Source organism: Electrophorus electricus, chromosome 12 (genome assembly GCF_013358815.1).
Source record: "Electrophorus electricus isolate fEleEle1 chromosome 12, fEleEle1.pri, whole genome shotgun sequence".
Taxonomy (NCBI): Eukaryota; Metazoa; Chordata; class Actinopteri; order Gymnotiformes; family Gymnotidae; genus Electrophorus; species Electrophorus electricus.
The window spans coordinates 7,334,076-7,354,712 of record NC_049546.1 but is presented as its reverse complement, the minus strand read 5'-3'; the positions used below and the strand labels follow the sequence as shown (position 1 = coordinate 7,354,712).

Sequence of the window (20,637 nt, the reverse complement as noted above, 5' to 3'; positions counted from 1 at the left end):
CTGGGTTTCAGCTTCAGGTGGTGGGCTGTCATCCATGACGCAATGTCAGCCCAGCATACTGAGATGCGTCTGGAGACCTGCATGTCAGACGGTGGAAAAGAAAGAAATAATTAATCTCTGATCAACTGTGTCATGACTGCGTAATCAATAGTTGGAGAATGGCTAGCAAATGGTTCATAGCAAAAAATGAAATTTGTTTTAATTAAGAAACATTTATAATAAAGTATTTTACACAGTGGATACTTTCACTTTATCTCCGTGCAATTTTCAGGTGCAGAACGCCGTGGATGTGGGAGTAGGCATGGGGGTTGCTACCTCCTTTGGCGTGGGCGCTCTACCTGCAGCAGTAGCCACCACCATCTTCAGTTGGAAAAGAAGGGTAAGCGCTGAACATGCAGCGAAGGAGAAATCTGCAGGACCGGGTTAGATTTGAAACATGAGTTGAGAACGACAACTGGTTGTCTAAAGCTATTTCCAGGCTACGAGTAGCTTCAGATGGTGATACCAGGGAGTTCTTGAAGGTAACTGTGAGGTCATGGTAAGGGTTGGGAGCACCGGGGCTGTATAGAAGCTCAGTTTTACTGGGTTTGAGCTTCAAGTGGTGATCCATAACGCAATGTCAGTCAAGCATACTGAGATGCATCTGGAGACCTGCATGTCAGAGGGTTTAGAAGAAAAATAATTAATCTCGGCATAGATGTGCCATGACTGTGTAATCAATAGTTGGAGAATGGCTAGTAAATGGTTCATAACAAAAAACTAAAGTTGTTTCAATAATCAAGGAACATTTATAATAAAGTGTTTTACACAGTGGATACTTTCACTTTATCTCCGTGCAATTTTCAAGTGCAGACCACCACAACCACCTTGACCACAGTAGGCATGGCTCTTGCTGCCTGGTTTGGCGGTCCCCCTGCAGCAGCAGCAGCAGCAGCCACCGCCATCTTCAGTTGGATAAGGAGCAAGAAGAAGAAGAGCAAGCGCTTGAACAAGCAGCGAGATGGGACAGAGCTGTAGGCACAATGACCAGCAGGCTTTTGGGATGGATCTGAAGTCTCCACACATTTAACATCTGTCCACTGAAAGGGCCTTATGCAAACTTGGTTTTAAACTAAGCATAAAAAAAACCCTGTAATCTATAACAACGCAAGATGTCCTCATTTACATGTTTAAGTGCGCTTTGATAATGTAAAATTAAATCAAATAAAGATTCAGTGATGATGCTTACAAAATAGGCAATGACACGTCTGTATTCAGAGTACTTTTGCAAATATTGTTTGACTAGTTTAGCTGATACAAGTTGGGGTTGGTGGTTGCCAGGAAAACTACTTCTCTGACTGCATTGTGCCAAGTGTAAAGTTGGTAAAGTTTGGGGGATTATGGTGTGGGGCTGTTTTTCAGGAGTTGGGCTTGGCCCCTTAGTTCCAGTGAAGGGAACTGTTAATGCTTCAGCATACCAAGAGGCTTTGGACAATTTCATGCTCCCAACTTTGTGGCTCCTTCTTGTTCCAACATGACTGCACACCAGTGCACAAAGCAAGGTGCATAAAGACAAGTTTGGTGTGGAAGAACTTGACTGGCCTGCACAGAATCCTTACCTCAATCCAATAGAACACCTTTGGGAAGAATTAGAACAGAGACTGTAAGCCAGGCCTTCTTGATCAACATCAGTGACTGACCTCACAAATGCGCTTCTGGAAGAATGGTCAAAAATGCCCATAAACGAACTCCTAAACTTTATGGAAAGCCTTCCCAGAACAGTTGAAGCTGTTATAGCTGCAAAGGGTGGGCCAACATCATATTAAACCCTATGGATTAAGATTGGGGTGTCACTCAAATTAATATGTATGCAAAGGCAGACGAGCGAGTACTTTTGACAATATAGTGTACTTATCAGCCCTCGCCATAACAGGTTCTGGGCGATGCACAATGACCTTATAAAAGTGCATTAACCCAGGAAAACTACGTGGCCCTGACCTGTTACCGTTCTCTCTACAAGTTTAGTACAATACAAGTAACGTTGATTCCCCAAAAGGGCACTAAGAGAGCGAGTCAGAAGACACCACAGAGCTTTAAGCAGAACAATTCCAATGCAGGTCCTAAGCAACAAACTAACGTTAGCGCCACTCCACACAGCATTAGTAAAAACACCCGAAGCTACCGCTACCGCAGCCAACCGCTATGAAATAAGTACAGATGAGTAGCCCGATTATTGGTCAGAGATAATAGTTGGGCTAATAGTTGTCACTTTCAGTAAATAAATGTATTTTGTGAGTATCATATCTTCTAATATCTATTTTCTTACTGTAGAAATTAAGAATGTAATATCTTATTTAATGAATTGCTGATACCGGTCGATACACGCGCCAACATGGGAATAAGGGGTGTAGCGGCACTTTTTTTCAGTTTCAAGCACAGGCTGTAACTCATTTGACAACGAAACAATTAAAACCATTTTAAAGAATCCTGATTGCTCAAAGAATGTTTTTAAACATCCATAGACTGTTCAAGAAATGGCCACAGCGTTTTTCAACTAAAGACTAATCGACTGTAGATTAGTGCGCCGCGCTGTTTTGTGTATAGGCTAGGTGGAAATATCTTTTTAAGTGCACATATTGTGCATTTTCACCAGGCCTATATTACATGTTCTGACGCTGTCCGCAATATGTTTTGCTTTACTTTGTCGGCAAAATGACTTATAGCAAGACTCATGGTTGCTGAAATTACTAGAATATTCCCAGTTAGCTTCCACTTTAAGAGGTCCCCCATAGATGCCAGGATGTAACTGCGGTCTCGTTTTCTTCGAGTCAGCTGACTGTTAACTTGATTTTGCAGTCTAAACACAGGCAGTTGCTGTGAGGCCGGACAGATTCCGATATTAGGGTAAACGCTTAATACTCTATCTAATGTGATTTTCAGTCCAATCATTTGATCGTAAAATTATCATTATAATGTATAGTTACATCACTTGTTAGTGTCTGTCACCTTGCATGAAGAGTATTAGCTCACAGTAACGCGAAAGGGAAGGACTCCTGACGGGGCAGTGAAAGTGTTTTGATTTTTAAGTAGTTTGTTCAAATAATATTACAGTTTAGTTACCAAAAGCAACCTAATAACTGTTTGCTTCGAAGTAAATAAAATCAAGTGTTCTCGTGTAACATTTTTGTTTATCACGTCATTACTAAATGTATAATAACTAAAAAGATCAAAAGATAAAAGTATACGTAGTCAGTGCATCACTTAATATTCTCATTGCCACGACACCCTGCCTGCTGTACGAGTTATATATGTAGATGTCATCTGTTCCTAAAAGGGTCCAGCGTTCAGCTCAACTACACCGTGAACGACACCACAATGACAACTAGTCAGGTAAATATCTTTATGAGCATTTTAAGCTTGTATCTTGTTCTGTACAAATATAATGCAAAATATAGTACATACAACTTATTGCCTACAGCAGGTTTTTTCTAACTAGGGAGTAAGGTTTATCTACACCAATGTAATTAACATTATTTTTAGTAATATTTGTGTCCCAATTTGAGGTGAAACCAAAGCCAGGTGACTTGATCGAAATCTTCCGTGGTACATACCAACACTGGGTCATTTATGTTGGACAAGGCTACATCATTCACCTTGTACCACCATGTGAGTCCATTACTTTTAATCAATGTTTATGCTTGAGATTATATATATATATATATATATATATATATATATATATATATATATATATATATATATATGTATGTGTATATATATATATATATCATGTTCCCCCGAGTGTCGTAGGGCATATATATATATATATATATATATATATATATATATATATATATATATATATATATATATATATATATATATATATCTCACGTTCCCCCGAGTGTCGCAGGGCAACGTGAGATATATATAAGTAGACGGGGGTTTAAGTAGACAGACAAACGCTAACACTTAACTCCATACGGGGGGAAGCGTTCCGTGACTATATATATGTATATAAAAAATTTTTTTATAATAAAAGCATCTCCACACCTTGGAATTTGGAACCGAGACCCAGGGTGAGTCTAAACACCAGAGCTGCTGACCTGAGATTGAAGATCATGGCTAAAATGGAAAGACTAACAATCCATAGACCGAGATCAAGCGAAGTTGTGAATGCAGCAGTACAGACAATCACTACTGTGACCATCTCTAAGACTAACTGTACGGTATATGCCACAGCAACAATGATACTTGAGATGCTTAGCTACAACATGAAAATCATCAGGCAGTAGTATCCTCCATGGGGATGGAACTTGGAAGCCAAGATAAAGGCCACATGGAGAGAACTCAGCCAGCTGTCAGAAATGCAGAAATGTTTGATGAAGCGACCTGAGAAGTACAACAAGCTTTCCATACCTGAAGCACTGGAGATTGCCAAGAAAAGATTAGCAGCTCTGACTTACCGCCGGTAGAGGTACACAAGAGAAGTAGAAGCCTGGAGAATAAACAGAACATTTTCCCATGAGCCATCCAACTCAAAGGCAGGGTAACAGCATAAGAACAGACCCACCAATGCTGGGAACTGAGAAATACTGGAAATGCATATAAGAGAAGGAGACATCACACAACAACAATGCCCAGTGGTTGGTGAACCTGAGAGCAGACCACAGCAACATCCTGTTCACTAGCAGATGTCCAAGAAAGGGTCTTGAGTATAAAGAGCTGGACAGCTTCAGGCCCCGACATGGTCCACACCTACTGGCTAAACAAGCTAACTGCACTCCATGAACACCTGGCAGCACAAATGAAGCAGCTGCTAGTTGATGGAACCCACCCTGAATGGTGGACATGTGCTGATCCTGAAGGGCCCCAAGAAAAGGGCAGTTCCATTCAGCTACCAGCCAGTAACCTACCTCTTCACAACATAGAAACTCCTATCGGGCACTGCAGCTAAGTTGATTAGGCAAATGGCTCAATACAGGAGTGGGGCTCAGAAAGGCATTGGCACCAGGATATACAGCAATGACATCAGAATGTCATTTGGACTGGTGTGATCGGTGTGGTTTCAAGGAGAAGGAAGGATTGTACTACCAGAAGGTAACATAACAGATGTTTAGGGCAGCTACAAATACGTTGGACTCTCACAAGCAAATGGAAATCATGAAGAGGCTGCAAGGAAGGCAGGTACAGCCAAATACCTACAAAAAGTGGGTCAAGTCCTGGGAAGTCAGGAAGAACAAGATCCGGGCTATCAATACCTATGTTCTACCAGACATCAGATACCCCACTGGCATAATAAGCTGGTCTAAGGAGGATATAGAAGCCCCTGACATCAAGATAAAGTAACTGCTCACAATGCACAGAGGGTTTCATCCCAAATCCAGTGCGCCGAGTCTCTACCCAGGATGAAACAATCAAGATTCAGGACTACAGCTGGATGATGTGCTTAGTGAGTACTTCAGACAGCAGAAACCCAAGTAGGGGTATGGAAATGAGGAGGAGGCGGAACCATCATGGGAGGATAAGCCCCTGCATGGTATATACCACCAGCAAATATTGGAAGTGGCTGATATGGAGAAACCTTTTTTTCCAATGGCTGGAAAAGGCTGGACTGAAAGGTAGCATGGAGTCACTAAACATGGCAGCACAGGAACAAGCTCTGAATAAAAGATCAATAGAGGCTGGCATCTTACACACCAGGCAGGACCCAAGATGCAGGCTGTGCAAAGATGAGAGAATTCAGCACAAAACAATTGGATGCAAGATGCTAGCAGACAGAGCATATATGGAATATCATAACATATGGTTTGGCATAGTATACAGAAACATCTATGCCGAGTACAGGCTGGAAGTTCCAAGGTCAAAGTGGGATACATCCCAGAAGGTGGTAGAGAATGACCAAGCTTAGAGCCTGTGGAACTCAGACAAAATGGTAATGGCTAACCTATCGGACATAATACTGGTGGATAAACGGCAGAAGAGGGCTGTAGTGATAGATGTAGCAATCTCAAGTGATAGCAACATCAGGGACAAGAAACATGAAAAAGTAAAGAAATACCCAGGGCTGAGAGAAGAGCTCGAAAAGATGTGGAAGGTGATGGCAACAGGGGTTCCAGTGGTAATCAGAGCACTAGGGGCTGTGAACCTCAAAATGAGAGAATGGCTCCAACAGATCTCAGGAACAACATCTGAGATCTCTATCCAGAAGAGTGCAGTCCTGGGAACAGCTAAGATACTACACAGGACCCTGAAGCTCCCAGGACCTGAGCTTGCCGAATTATTATATATGTGTGTGTGTGTATGTGTGTATATATATATATATATATATATATATATATATATATATATATATATATATATATATAAGCATTTATAATATATAACCTATTCCTAAATGTGTCTCCATTATAGCTGAGCATGCCCAAGCTGGTGCCTACAGTATGATGTCAGTACTGTGCGACATGGCCGTGGTGAAGAAGGAGCCGCTCCAGGATGTGGTGGGCACTGACCGATACACAATAAACAATCTGCTGGATGACAAATACAAGCCACGTCCTGTCAAGCTCATCTTGCAGGACGCGCACAGCCTTCTGGGGCAGGAGCTTCCCTACTGTGTTTTTAGTGGAAACTGTGAACATTTTGTCACTGAGATGAGATATGGGAAAGCAGAGTCTAGACAGGTAGGAGATTCTGCATGAACATAAGATTGATGTGTTACAATTTGGTGAGTTTTAATTCAACAGTTTATAAATAGGTCGCCTAAAATCAAGTGAACGTAGAGACTGGATGCATTCATAATTATGCTATAAGTAATGCTTGCAAACTGCATTGGCAGCTGTTACTTATTGTATTTAAACATACTGTAGTTAATCTGGATAATGTTAACTTGTATATTTAGCTAAATGACCTATCATATGCACACACCACACATTATTATAAACCCCTACTGTGTGCTTTCACTCACTGGCCAATTTATTATTCATATATATGTTATAGGTGCATTTTATAGGTGTAGAATTTCTTTGCGATTTGCACTTCTAGGAATCAGCATTGATCCTTGTATTTCAACAGTATTTTAGTTCAATGGTATCTGAACTCTAAACTACTGTACTGGCTAGGATGCATTCTATGAGTAAATGACAAAGCACTTTTCTTAGTCGCTCTGGATGAGAGCGTCTGATAAATGCCATAAATGGTCGATGGCTTCCTCGAGCTATGCTCCTGTTATTTCACTTTGCTTTGCAATGAACTTTATTTTGCCTTGTTTAGTTTAGCTGTCTGGTTCTGAATAGGCCAATAGTAGCTCAGTGGATAAGGTACTTGACTTCTAATCAGAAGATAGCTGGTTCAAGTCCACTACCAAGTTGCCATTGTTGGGCTCCTGAGCAAGGCCCTTAGCTCAATTGCTCAATGTCTGCTCAGTCATAATTATAAAATGCTTTGGACAAAAGCATCAGTTCAAGCTGTAAATGGATATGCCAGCTCTAGTGTAAGACTGCAGTAAAAGCAGACTTTGTTCTTTCCATGTTGCTGGACTTCATATTTGCAACAAACATCAAAATCCCCCAGTAAATACAAATAGGCAATTTGGGATACAAGGGATACAAAACTTTAATAATGACTATTTATCCAACATTACGTTTGTTTATAATGATCATTATTAAATGTTTCTACACCCTTGTTGCTTTTAGAGTAGTGACAATCTTTACTGTGTGATTGCTTGGATATTTGGTATAATAATAATAATTTTTCCTGGCATATTTACAGTTCTATGTATTTGGCTAGTGTAGGCTTTATGCGGTTTTTGTAGTCTGTATCTAGGCTTTCTTGCTTGCACCAGTGGACTGAAAATGCAAGATTGTCCTCTACTTCACATGCCTCTCTGATTTACATTTCATTTACATTTATGGCATTTAGCAGACGTGCTTATCCAGAGCGACCTACAAAAGTGCTTTAACAATTACTCATAGAATACATCCTAGCCAGTACAGCAGGTTAGAGTCCAATATACGAATGATCTAGAATACTGTAGAAATACAAAAGTACAAAATGCATAAGGTCTATCTTAAACAATGATAAGTGTAATAAACAATAAGTGCTAGAGTTTGTTAAACAACATCAGTGTAATAAACAATACCCTACAATAAGTACTAATTTAGTCAGTCAATATAGGAGCAGGGTCATCTAAATATTCCAGGAATAGCTGGGTCTCCAGTCTGCATTTGGAGACTGCAAGGGACAGCAATTGGGAGTTCATTCCACCATCTTGGAGCCAGGACAGAAAATAGTCTCAATACTTGTCTTCCATGAGACCTGAAGCATGGTATTTCAAGCCCATCCGTAATTGAAGTTCGAAGTACTTGAGGTACAGATTGGGCTTTGACCATTGACCTCATGTATGAAGGGGCTGGTCCATTTTTGGCTTTGTAGGCAAGCATCAAGGTTTTAAATCTGATGCGTGCAGCTACAGGGAGCCAATGAAGGAAGCGCAGCAGTGGAGTAACACGTGTGAACTTCAGAAGATTGAAGACCAGTCGTGCTGCTGCATTCTGGACAAGTTGTAGAGGTTCGATGGCTCTTAGAGGAAGACCAGCAAGTCGCAAGTTGCAGTAGTCTAGCTTTGAGATCACAAGAGAGCGCAAGCACCTGGGCAGCTCCCTGTGAGCGAAAGGGCCAAATCCTTTGTATATGTTACAAAGGAGAAATCTGCAAGAAAATCTGCAACTTTAATCAATAGTTGGAGAATGGCTAACACAAATGGTTCATAGCAAAAGATGAAAGTTGTTTAATTAAGAAACATTTATAATGAAGTATTTTACACACTGGACACTTTCACTTTATCTCCGTGGTATTTTCAGGTGCGGAACATCGTGGAGGTGGGAGTAGGCGTGGGTGTTGCTACCTTGATCGGCCTGGGAGTTGTTGCTGCAGCAGCAGCCATCTTCAGTTCGGGTAACAAGGAGAAGAGCAAGCGCTGAACAAGTAGCGAGATGGGACAGAGCTGTAGGCACAATCACCAGCAGGCTTTTGGGATGGATCTGAATTCTCTATACATTTAACATCTGTCCACTGAAAGGGCCTTATGCAAACTTGGTTTTAAACAAAGCATATAAAAAAAACCCCACCTAATTTATAACAACCTAAAATATAGAAGTTTTTTATACAGCTTTTCTGATGGCATTGAAACAAAGTAATTAATTAATAATAATTTTACATTGTGAAGTCACAACTGATTTAGTTTTAACAAGTATATTTTTGAGAAACAAATCTTTTTGAAAAGTTTTACAGTGGGGTTCATTACAGCAGTTCAAGGACACAAGATGTGATGAGTACTCTGGTTCAAAAGTTATGGTCTGTGAACCCTTCGCTAGCGTAGGTCTGAAAATAACACTTAAGATCTAACCTTTATTCATCATCAACATGACCTGTGGTTATATATTTTTGATGTGCCAATATCTCCGTTAAAGTTTTAACTTTTTTATATAACAATTACTTAATTGCTATATAAAAAGATTTGAGTATAAAAACTGGTTCCTGGTGACAGTTTGTTCCTGGAACTTCTGTTACTACTCATTTACATGTTTAAATGTGCTTTGATAATGTAAAATTAAATCAAATAAAGATTCAATGATAATTTTTACAAAGTAGGCAATGACACTTCTGTATTCAGAGTACTTTTGCAAATGTTAGTTGTGTGACTAATTTAGCTGATAAGTGACCTCTGCAAATGCTTTCCCAAAGCCTGGCAGCTGCCATGGCATATTGCACTATAGTTGAGCAAGACACAAACACTGGGTACAGTACATCTGAGGAGACAAACATCCTGAAATTAGGTTTTAAGGTTTTATTCTCATGTGTGTAATGTAATACATTATTCTAAAGATATTGCACCAGATCATAAACTTGACATTCAGACCAAAGGCATCTAATAAAATACAATTATATAAAAACAGGGGGGGGGGGGGGGTCATTTAACATCTTAATTCATAGTATATCAGCCCAGCATTCCTACAGACAGGAAAAGAAGGCACAAAGAAAACCCCTCACATTGTCATAAGCTATACATGTAGAACTTAACTATTTTCCCATCTGTTTTTTGTTTAGGTTTTTTAATGTTTGTGCATGCACTGGAATTATGTAGGTCCACCTGTGATAATGAACAAGTGTCAGGATTCTGACCTCTTAACACTTAAGAAGCAGATCCGAGTTTTGGGTGTCCATTGTAATGAATTCTTAGGGCCAAACTACACAGTATTGAGTGTATATTCAATATACACACATACTGGACCATCTAGGTTGAATTACACACATCTTTTTCATATAAAAAGTGTTTAATTCCCAGTGCCATTTTCCAACAAATGTGTCCATGCACATGTAATAAACCGATACTGTAATCCATATAAAAGGGACCATGATGATAATCTTAACAGCCTGCTGAAATAAATACCATTACTTAAGGGTGTGTTGTCCAATACTCTAGATAGCAGGGCAAACAATATTATGATGTAATTCTTTAAATCCACCCCATCCAATGGCCAATGAAAGAAAAGCACTGGTACCTTTGACTCCACCCACCAGGCATTACAGAATGTTTCCTTAACCTCCTGAGACCCAGGGCACAGTGCAGCCAAATTCCGAAATGTCTTGTGCAGTGGAATCGTCGACTCGTGAGGTTAAGATCATGCATTCATCAGCATCTTTCTGCCCGTCTCTGCTGCCAGTCCGTCCTGGCCCTCAGTCTTGCCTCATTTGAGTTTGAGAAGCTTCCTCTCTCAGTCCAGCTTGCGAGCACCCAGTTTAAGAGGGCCTTTGGCTGCCTTTCGCTCTGCCCGTTTTGCCTCCAGCTCTTTTCTCCGCTCGTCACGCTTCTTTTTGGCTAATTCGGCTTTACTGAGACCTAAAATGGAATATGGGGCAATAGTTATTAAATTTCTTCAGAATGAAAGAAAAGAAAGAAGTGGCACAAAAAATAAAAAATAAAAAATCATGTTCTGATTAGCATGAGTTTATGTTCTGAGGGTAGGCAAGAATAATGTATTAGAAATACTAGATAAAATGTTTCCACAATATTTAGGTTGCTCTGGGTGTTCTGCAATACTTTTTTAATCTCTTAGACATCTTAAATCTATTAATATAATGGCTTATCTGAATGTTTATTAGACCATAAACACCTTAATAGACAATGATACCTTTATGGTGATGCCAAAATTACTCCAAACACAAGATAGCTAGAAAACACCAAAGTCAAGATTGGAAGGAACTGTACTACATTACTGTGTCCATAAATCTAATCTTCAGATATCCAACCAGTGCACTTACATTTACAGCATTTAGCTGATGCTTTTATCCAAAGCGACTTACAATTATGACTGAGTACAACTTCAGCAATTGAGGGTTAAGGGCCTTGCTCAGGGGCCCAACAGTGGCAACTTGGCTTGAACCAGCAACCTTCCGATTACAAGCCAAGTAGTTTAACCACTGAGCTACCACTGCCCCCTGGGCTACCAGGGTGAGAACAGTGTCAGGTTACCGTAGGGCATCAAAACTTTGGATTGGAGTCCCCCGTGATGTGAAAGGCAAGTGCAGAAGTTGCTGACTGCGTAATGTGGAAATGCCCTCAGCGAAAGAGAGGAATTCCTAAATAAAACACCAACCCTGCTCACTATCCAGTGATTCCCAGTTCTCCTCTGCTCCCCAATCACCTGCAGCACTTGTTCCCCAACCATCATCAGCCTTCTAGGAATACACAAACAAAATAATTGCCGTACAAAGTCACAAACAGAGGGTATATTCTTTTCTCAGTTCCTCCATCTATTTTCTTGAAAAATCTCCCTCACATCTTTATCCTCTTAACTTCTTCCTCCTTACCATAGAAGCAGTTGAAGGGCTTGCTCTCTGAGACACATTTGAAAATAGGTCTGATGATGTCCCCTTCCCACCTTCGCTGTCCCAGTTATAATCACTGGCCAGACGAATGCTCTCCTGTCCAGAGCCTGCACTGGCACTCTTGGAGCCAAAGGCCGAAGAAGAGGCCGTAGCGTTGCGTGGTGTTGGAATGAAGCTCTCTGCTAAACCCCCATCATCATCCCAGTCATTGCCCCATCCCTCATCTGCGGGGGAACTCTGACCCTGACCATCTGCATCCTTCTCATTGGACCAGCTGTCATCGGCATCCCAGCCAGAGCTGCTCCAATCAGAACTCTGCTTTTTCATGGGCACAGAGGAGGTCCGGCCCACCTACAGAAAAACATAGATGTTTGAAGGGGTTGTCAATCATTTAAAATCAACAGATGGACGAGACCATCAGTGTTACAGTTTTTCCCTCAGTAAGCTCCAACGCCACAATATGTATCAACACATATACAATGTACATACACTGCTCTTCTTCTTGGTTGAAGACATAGTGGACCAGTCTGAGTTCCAGTCATCTGGGTCTGTCTGTACTTTCTCAGGGTCCTAGCACACACAACCAGGAGCAGTAAATAGTTGATATTTGGTCAAAATTTTACAAGTATGCAACAATCTGTAAAAAAAATTAAAAAAACCTTCACTACAACCAATTTGCATGCGAGAGACATTATTTAATCAGTCACCTCAAGACTACCCCAATCCTCATCGTCCCACCGATCTCCAACTGCTTCCTCTGTCTGCTCGGTAACATTTGAGGTCTCTGATTGGTTAGTGACAGCTGATGAGGGAGCACTGGATGAATTTGCTTTAATATCTGGGCGTGATGGACAAAACCAACCAATCAAAATAAGGTATTAAACATTTAAAATGAAAGAAACTTAAACCATTGACAGAAAAATAAACAGAATAAACAACAGGGTCAAATATAGTATCTTTTTCATATGATACTAAAGATAATATGGAGCTGTCTACATTAAAATCAGCCCAGTTGCACAGTGGTTACTGGGCTTTAAACATTTACATTCCACCTTTACATGCTGCATTTGTGGCACCTGTAGCTGCAGGAGCTTGAGCACTGGGGGTGTTTTCGGTCCTGGCCCCTTCAGTGTCTGCAGGGGCATTGCGGATAAGTTTGGAGGTGAGAGAGGAGACCCCCGTGACGGCCCAGCCTGCCCACGTTGCTGCTGAACCACTGGCTTGGGCGGAGGAAGTAACATCCTTCTCTGGCAAGAAGGTAATGAAATGCAAAGGGTTTTAAAAACAGTTTAATATATCTTGGTATTTAGAGATAGATGTTATGATATTATAGATTCACACATCATGGAGCAGGCCATACCCATTTCAGCTAGTTTAGATGGGTCATCAGAAACAGTCTCCAGCTTATTCAGGAAGCACTTAATGGCTTTAAATGCCTACAGGTAAGTGGGAGGGGACATCAGGCCTTATAAAATCAATATAATGCATATGAAATCAACACCAAAGTCCTTGCAAGTGGACTTGTGGAACTTAAATAATAGACTACAGCATTGTAAGGCAAGACATGAGCTCTGTGAGCACTTGGTCACCTGGTCGCGGACGTTCTTGTCAGGGTCCATGGTGAGTGGGCAGAGGGTGGGCAGAATGCGTGAGGCACACTCACTCATGCTGTAGTAATGGTGCGTGGCAGCAAAGCCCAGCACACCAGCCGCCCGCGATGCTGGAAATGGGTCTTTTGTGGCGCGCGAGAATGCTGAGGTCAACACCCGTTGACGCATCTGTTCCAGTGTGCAAATGCAGGGATACAAAACTCCAAGTTACTTCAAAGGGGCATTCAGACCATTTTAGTACTTCTGGTGATTAAAAAGCTAACTGCTGCATTAGAAGTTGTGTTGAGCAAAATCAGTATTGAATAAATATTTGTGGTGTAAACCACAAAATATTGGTTAAAATCCATTATTATAAAGCTATAACTTCATTAATACGTTACATTATTACACACTTTATTATGTGAACCTAGAGAGTGGAATGCCGCAAAAGGCAGTGTCTGAATGGCATGCCTACCCCCGCATTAAGATATGGGGCAATCTTGCCAAGGCAAACAGTGGTGTTGCAGCGGATGGGACCTTGGTCGTCCCTCGACTGCAATCTTGCAAAGTGGCGCATCAGCTCCTGGTTCAGGTTGCTCTCGTTCAGCTTGGGAGCCAACAGAAGCATAGACTACAGGGGAAATATGAATATGATGTTCATTTCTGATCAGATCTAACAGTTCATACAGACCTCTAAGCCAAATTCTAGAGCAACACAAGAGCATTTAGTTTGTTGTAGCAAGGAGCACTACACTGCGCTTCTTCTAAGTAACACTAAGGAATGCTGCTCTCATGCTTAAGATACAGAAGAAAAACAATATAGTGACAAACTATAGTAAAGCATTCTTGGAGAAAAGTTATTTTTCACAAGAAAATATTGAACTTGAATGCGTGCTATAATACAGAATTATGGAAGAATGTCAGGCCCGGGAATCTTACCATTTATACATTATCTACCATGCATTTACTAACCAATCTGACTGTACAACTGTTGTCCTATTTCTTTATTCAAACAGCCTGGCCATACTTCTCTAAACCATTGCAGCACAAATATGACTTTTAGGCAAACATCACCAACACAAGTACCACATGCATCTCCAACAGTAAACAAGTTAAACTTAGGCTCTGAGGGAACTCAGTCCATGGACAGCGCACACACGTCTGATAACTAAAAAACAAGTACCTTTACAGTCTGCTCTCTGATGGCTGGGTTTGTGTCTGTAAAACCATGAACTACATGGGGAAAGATTTGTGAATTGACTGCTGCCTCATTCAAATACTGAATAAACTGCTCCATCTGGGTGTAAAGAGAGACAACGGAGAGAAGAGAGAAATTAGTATGATAATGACACCGAAATACACCGACACATGTCTAACGTGGCCTAGACGAGCAGAGGGGACGAGAAGGGTGACCTGCTGCAGAAGCCGTATTCTCATTGCACGGTCAGTAGAAGAGAACATCTTCACTATGACAGGGATGATCTTCTGCTGGTACTCTTCTGCAGATAAATACTTTCCCACCTAAAGGACATCACCACCGCAAAGAGAGAGAAAGTCAGATCTGGCTGGATCTTGATTTGTGGGTGCTTCAATTCCGCTTAAATTGTCTTCATGCGCTCTCCACTTGTTGCTAAACAGTTCCCCCACTCTGGGCCAGCATGGCAAAGGAAGAGCAAACAAATAACTGAATATATATGGAAACGTATTTGACCCTTCCATCCTTAACAATGATGACTTCCTGTTTTAAGATATATCCAATTTAAAAACCTATGCACACATATTGATGTTGTGGTATTTATATACGAATTGTTCCTTCTTCTGATGTTCAGCAGTTTCACTGTTAACTGTAGACATCAGATTAAACAGATAAAAATAAAGAATGAAATTGTAACAATGAGAAATCATTGTTTATTAATAAAAAAAAAAAAGTATCAACTTTATTAAAATAAAGTAAATTATTAAGATTAAAATCAGACTAGAGGCTCTGTTTAGGAATTACAAACCATCTCAGTACATTCATGTAGCACCTTTGATGGCGCATTAATTTCTTTATTTTTCTGAATAGCAATCTCTTTATTAATAGATTGATAGACAGAATGTTACTGATCCAGTACAGTGCCACAGTAGCGAGACAAATTTCACATATACTAATGTAAATTAGGCAAAAAGGAGATAAGATATAGAAGTGCTTAAGTGAAGAAGGAGTAAAACAAGTCCATTTACATTACGTGTATACTCATTTATGACATTTACATAAGAGCAACATCGGTCTTATGAGGTAGATTCATTCGCAGAGAGCACGACTAGGAGTAGCAATGATATTCACAATTATTAGGAACGTCTGAGAATTACTTTCTTTTTTGCTTTAGTAGAAAATTCTCTTCTCTTTCAGTGAAACTAGAGAGAGAGACCTTGACTGGGAGCCAAAAGAATGTGATTTTATCATTTTCTCGCTCGCTGGGCAGAGTACCTGGCAGCGAGAAGAAAACATGCTATCTTGACCTTAGAAGGGAACTACTCGAAACATAAAAACAGCTGAGGATGATGGGAGTAATATCGGCTCCTGTACAGGTCTATTAGCACCACCTATGTTGATTCAGCATATGCAATTATATATGTCTGTGAAATAGCTGATCTTCATATAAATTAACCTAATGTTTTTCTTTGCAAGAATTAGATAGCACCTACATCAGTCAATGCTAATATAAATGATGTGCAAATTGAATATGGGTCAAATTGTTTTGTTCGGTCCAAGTTAGGACAGAAAAATGCTTATAACCAAGTCTCTGGTATTAGCCCTTTATTCGTCTTCTATAATACTTTATTTGTTACTTTATTAGTTTACTCGTCATCTTTTTTTTAATTATTATTTTTATTATGAGTTCTTGGAAAATAATCAAGACTCTACACCTACAAGGAAATTTAAACGTGTTACCTTAAAGAGTGGTGTGAGGACAACAGCACCAGCATTGCCAAACTCGAAGGCTGTGAGGAGTTGAGGCAGTACTTTGTGTTTACAGAAATCTTCAGGGAAGGAGTCCAGATTATCACTCAGGTCCTGGAAAAACTGCTGTTTCTCTGATGGTTCCTTAATCTGAACAAACAAACATGTTTTATAAATTCTCTGAAGGGTAAATCCAGGGAACGAGCTGATGAAGACTTTATAGTAAAACATTAAGAATGTATTAACTAAATATACAATCATCATCAAATTCATCACTGAAAATAAAAGAAACACTGACCAATAAAGTGCCTTATTACCAAAGTAAACTGATCAGTTCTTAAAACGACTGTTTAAATGTAAGATCAGTTAGAGGCTGAGAATCAAAACAACAACGTCAGGTACGTAGGGCTAGCAGGCTTCATAGCATGTCGATTCATGGAGCATGCAACAGGTACACAGGTGGTGAGGCTCTACCTGGATCTGCTCCAGGAAGAGGTTACTCTCCACAAAGCTGTTGCTCATGAAGCCTCCAGAAGAGCGGCAGTTCTGCAGGAATCGGGCTGGGTTGGGCCGAGCCTTTGGGTTCGCCCCCACCAGCTCACAGTAGTGTGGCACCAACTGTTTGGGGATCTACGGGGCAGAGGGAGCGTGCGCATGAACAACACCTAGAGACACAACGCAAATGTGTTGTTTCCCCTTTATGGAACATACAAATGTCCTTTCTGCAACTGACTGTGAACTTGGATATCTGAAGTAGTTAAATGCAATGCAAACTATTTTTTATAATGTTGGTTACACATGATCACACTGTGGAGGACCTCCTTTCCGTAAACATCCTGAGGGAGATCATGTTCACATTCTTTGAATATTTTATATGAATAAATCTGATACAAATTTGCTGGACTCTATCTACATCTGTTGTACAAGAAGTTCCCTTGGATGCAGTGTGAAAGCTGTACAACAGGCCCAGTAACCTTTGTCTCTGTAGTAACAGGCCCACTCAGTGACTTCGCCACTAAATGCATCATTAATAAAGGTAACATCTGTTTTGATTCAAATCTGCTGTACTCTTCAGTGAGCTGCATCACCTTGCCAAGAGATCGTAGAGATGAGGCACGAGGCAAAGGTCCATTAAACACTTCCCAAATTAGACAGCCCAGCCTCCACACATCTCCTGACCTGAGTAGACATCAGACACACATTACAGGGAACTTGCATATAATTTTCATCGAGTCACTTTAGCAAGAGTAGTTTTGTCTGGACGTCCACAGCAAGTAGAACGCTGACTAGAACTAGAAAAGAGGAAACAGCAGGTCCTAACAGGAAGAATTATATAATGAAATAAATTTTAAGTGGGAACAATCAGCAACAATTTACCAACTGTTTCCTTTCCCTCTCTTGGCACTTCACTTACCATTTCTCTCCTCCACTGTTGTTCATTTCTGGGGGGTCATACTTTTCCAGGTCTGGATTCACCACTTTGGCAGGTGGTAAAGAGGAGGGCTCTCCCTGGTCTGAGGTCACATGATCCAGCCCTCCCAGTTTCCACTCACCAGCTCGGTCCACAAATATCGCCCACATTCCAACATTATTATGAAGCAGATGACAGTCATTCACCAAAAAACTCAGTGCTTTCTGAGTGGAAGGACCAGAAGAATACACAAGTGACTACCGGGCACAGTTAGAGACAAAGAGGTGCAATTTGTTTGCACATTTAAGTCTGTGAATAATGACATGCAGAAGTGCACAAGTGTGCCAAGAGACCAGTAAGTATATCCACATGTATAAATGTGTATGGTAAAATAAATAAGGTCACAAATCATAGTGCTCTTACTCTCAGCATTCTCCACTACTCACCACAATCTGATGAAGGCCCCAGGAAACCTCCAGATCACCCGATCCACCTCGCTCTGCCTGGGCTTTCAAGTGTGTAGCCAGTGGGGTCACTGGCTCTGTGACCAAGTACAAGCTTTTCTCAGTCTGCCATCAGACAAAGGGGAAGAAAAAGGAAACTTCAGAATGGCTATTTATTGTCACTTCCTATTTATTTAATCTCATAGAAAAGACTAGATGTAATGTTTAAAAGCAAAAAATTAAAAACAGAACTGTTAGGGGTGTGAAAGATCATATGACAAGTAAAAAAAGAAAGATTCCTGGTGGCCTGTGAGCTGGGGCTAGTTATCTGTAGATGTAGGCTTTCCTTGTGCTTCCTGTGCTTCAAATGCGAACAGCCATGCCATCAATCACATGATAAGCAAAAAGCATTAATATAGGACTGCCATGCCTGAATTCAGAAGCATTACTTATTGCTCCTTTAATTAAATCAATCTGGACATAGGGAGAAAAAAAGTCAAATTCAACAGGGGGAAAAAGTACAGAAACTGTGGCATTTTTGTCCCTTTTTTTTGGAAGTAGTCAACTGTATTGCATATACCACATGACCTTTCCAAAGTGTAGTAGGAATCAACACTATTGCACTTTTATCACTCTGCATCAGTCTTCACCTCTAATCCATCTACGAAGGACAGGATGTTAGGGTGCCTCAGTGTCTTCATGCGTTTGAAAGCTGCTTTGGCGAGTTGTGTCTGCTCCTCTGTTCCTTGGGACACTTCGTATAAAAACACTGACACCGGCTCTGCAGTCGTCTACAAAGTAAATAGATTCAAAGCTAAAACTCAGTAATACGGACAAACAGCGAACAACTTCAATAAGTTATTTGTGGTCACAATGCTAGAAGCTATGATTTTGTTGTGGAGCAAAGTGTGCTTTCTTGACAAGACAGGCATTCAGAAATTACCCTATTAATTAAGTTACTGATTAAATGACCCTTAGTTGATTTCTAACAGGTAGCACTAAATGGTTAAGTAAACACAAGGTGTGTTTTTTTCCCTCTTTATTTCAAGTAAGACAGTAAGCTACATAAGTAAACATGTTTTTATAGTGGTGATTTTGCAGGTGCAATACAGCCTTATGAGTTTATTTAACAAAAGAAGTCAAATTAAACTAAAACTAATCGTTAGACTTATTTAGAGAGGGAAAATATATCTTTGGATTTAGCCAACAGACGTTTCACCACAATACAATAATTCAAGTTTAAACGCTGACAGGCTGCTGTACAGCTAGTTACCTAACCTAGCTACAATTGCCATCTGATAGACAAGACAGCAAAAAACAACAACAAAAAACCCACCCCACCTAATCTCAACTGACACATCACACGGCGATATTCACAACAGATTTTTTTCCCCCTTTCTTTTTTTAGCATGATTCTATTTTTAATCATGAGCTTCAATACGTGCTAATGCTACCGAGCTAGGCAGCTAGCGTTAGTCAGTCGGTTATAAACGTTAGTTGACTTCCAGCGCAGACTGACTGACGTGGCGTCGACTCGCTGCGTTAGCGACGTGGCTCGGATAGAAATCGCATTACGGTGGTTTTGTGTCAAAACCATACGGTACGAAACGGGTTTGCCATACGCGAAAATTTCGGCAAGTATATAAGAAGCCACTTTAGATACCAAGTGTCGGCTGCTAAATTGCTTATAACGTTCAGCCCCACTTCATTTCTAGGTGATGCTGGAAATGCAAATGCTAGCCAGCTCTCCCCAAAATATGGACCGAGGATGCAAAGCGCGGCCTGCTATTCCAGAAGCGGCGTCCTTTTGTAGTAGCGTGTCAGGTTCTTACCTTGCGTTTTCCTCGATGAAGAGTCCATATGCCGGACTTATCTTGATTTTCTGGTATAATTTCATAGTTGAAATCTTTAACGGGATCCCGTGCAAAAAAGGACCACATCCTTCTCTTGTTCAGTCTACATGAAACATCGAGAACGGCACTAGTAAGCGGCTAATTGCCAGAACACACAGTTGGTCATTCATCGCTAGAGGGCGACAGTTCCCAAAAAAACTGTTTAGCATCAGTCGCGTATACAATATAATGTGATAGATACATTAAACGACCCTTCTATGGGACTTATAAATAACAGAAGGGGGAAATCATTTTCAAATATATATAAACGTGCAACCAATCACATTGTGTAACAATAGTGACTAACATTACTATGATTTTGTGAAACTCTAAAAGAGCTGTTGGTCTTTAAAAAAAAAAAAAAATTAATATGCAGTTTGCGTTGATTTCATATAAGCATTTTTATGCAGATGAAGTAACTGGTCACATTACCAAAGCTATTTCTTTCAAGCATTGGTCTGCCATCTCGATAAATGGAAACAACTAAAAT

The 20,637-nt window shown here is 40.5% G+C and overlaps 3 protein-coding genes across 5 annotated transcripts in view; 2 read left to right on the top strand and 1 right to left on the bottom strand.

The window, feature by feature from the left end:
- Positions 1-1,232, top strand: part of LOC113585290 (phospholipase A and acyltransferase 3-like) — a 9,488-nt gene extending 8,256 nt beyond the window's left edge. Inside the window, exons 5-6 of one of the 2 annotated variants that reach the window (XM_035531914.1) lie at positions 272-379; positions 853-1,232. In XM_035531914.1, the coding sequence (XP_035387807.1) occupies positions 272-379; positions 853-1,017 (273 nt within the window). In that variant the 3' untranslated portion in view covers positions 1,018-1,232. Of the gene's footprint in view, positions 1-271; positions 380-847 lie in introns of both variants that reach the window. The other variant, XM_035531915.1, reaches the window with a different exon arrangement.
- Positions 1,233-2,795: 1,563 nt separating this feature from the next.
- On the top strand, positions 2,796-9,639 carry rarres3l (retinoic acid receptor responder 3-like). Its single transcript, XM_035532104.1, has 5 exons — positions 2,796-2,883; positions 3,314-3,369; positions 3,543-3,645; positions 6,394-6,662; positions 8,841-9,639. The coding sequence occupies exons 2-5, from the start codon at positions 3,355-3,357 to the stop codon at positions 8,958-8,960; spliced, it is 507 nt and encodes a 168-aa protein (XP_035387997.1). The 5' UTR covers positions 2,796-2,883; positions 3,314-3,354; the 3' UTR covers positions 8,961-9,639.
- Positions 9,640-9,811: 172 nt separating this feature from the next.
- On the bottom strand, positions 9,812-20,361 carry scyl1 (SCY1-like, kinase-like 1). 2 transcript variants are annotated; one of them, XM_027003631.2, is made up of 18 exons: positions 20,088-20,361; positions 18,906-19,046; positions 18,259-18,381; positions 17,816-18,036; positions 17,490-17,580; positions 16,876-17,031; positions 16,393-16,551; positions 14,871-14,978; positions 14,641-14,754; positions 13,933-14,088; positions 13,458-13,646; positions 13,229-13,304; positions 12,945-13,115; positions 12,576-12,706; positions 12,358-12,438; positions 11,851-12,219; positions 11,637-11,715; positions 9,812-10,879 (listed from the first exon to the last, which is right to left on the bottom strand). In XM_027003631.2, the coding sequence occupies exons 1-18, from the start codon at positions 20,193-20,195 to the stop codon at positions 10,755-10,757; spliced, it is 2,598 nt and encodes an 865-aa protein (XP_026859432.2). In that variant the 5' UTR covers positions 20,196-20,361; the 3' UTR covers positions 9,812-10,754. The 2 variants fall into 2 exon arrangements, with proteins under 2 accessions (XP_026859432.2, XP_026859431.2); XM_027003630.2 differs by having other exon boundaries at positions 11,637-11,718; positions 20,088-20,358.
- Between the last annotated feature and the right edge of the window lie 276 nt (positions 20,362-20,637).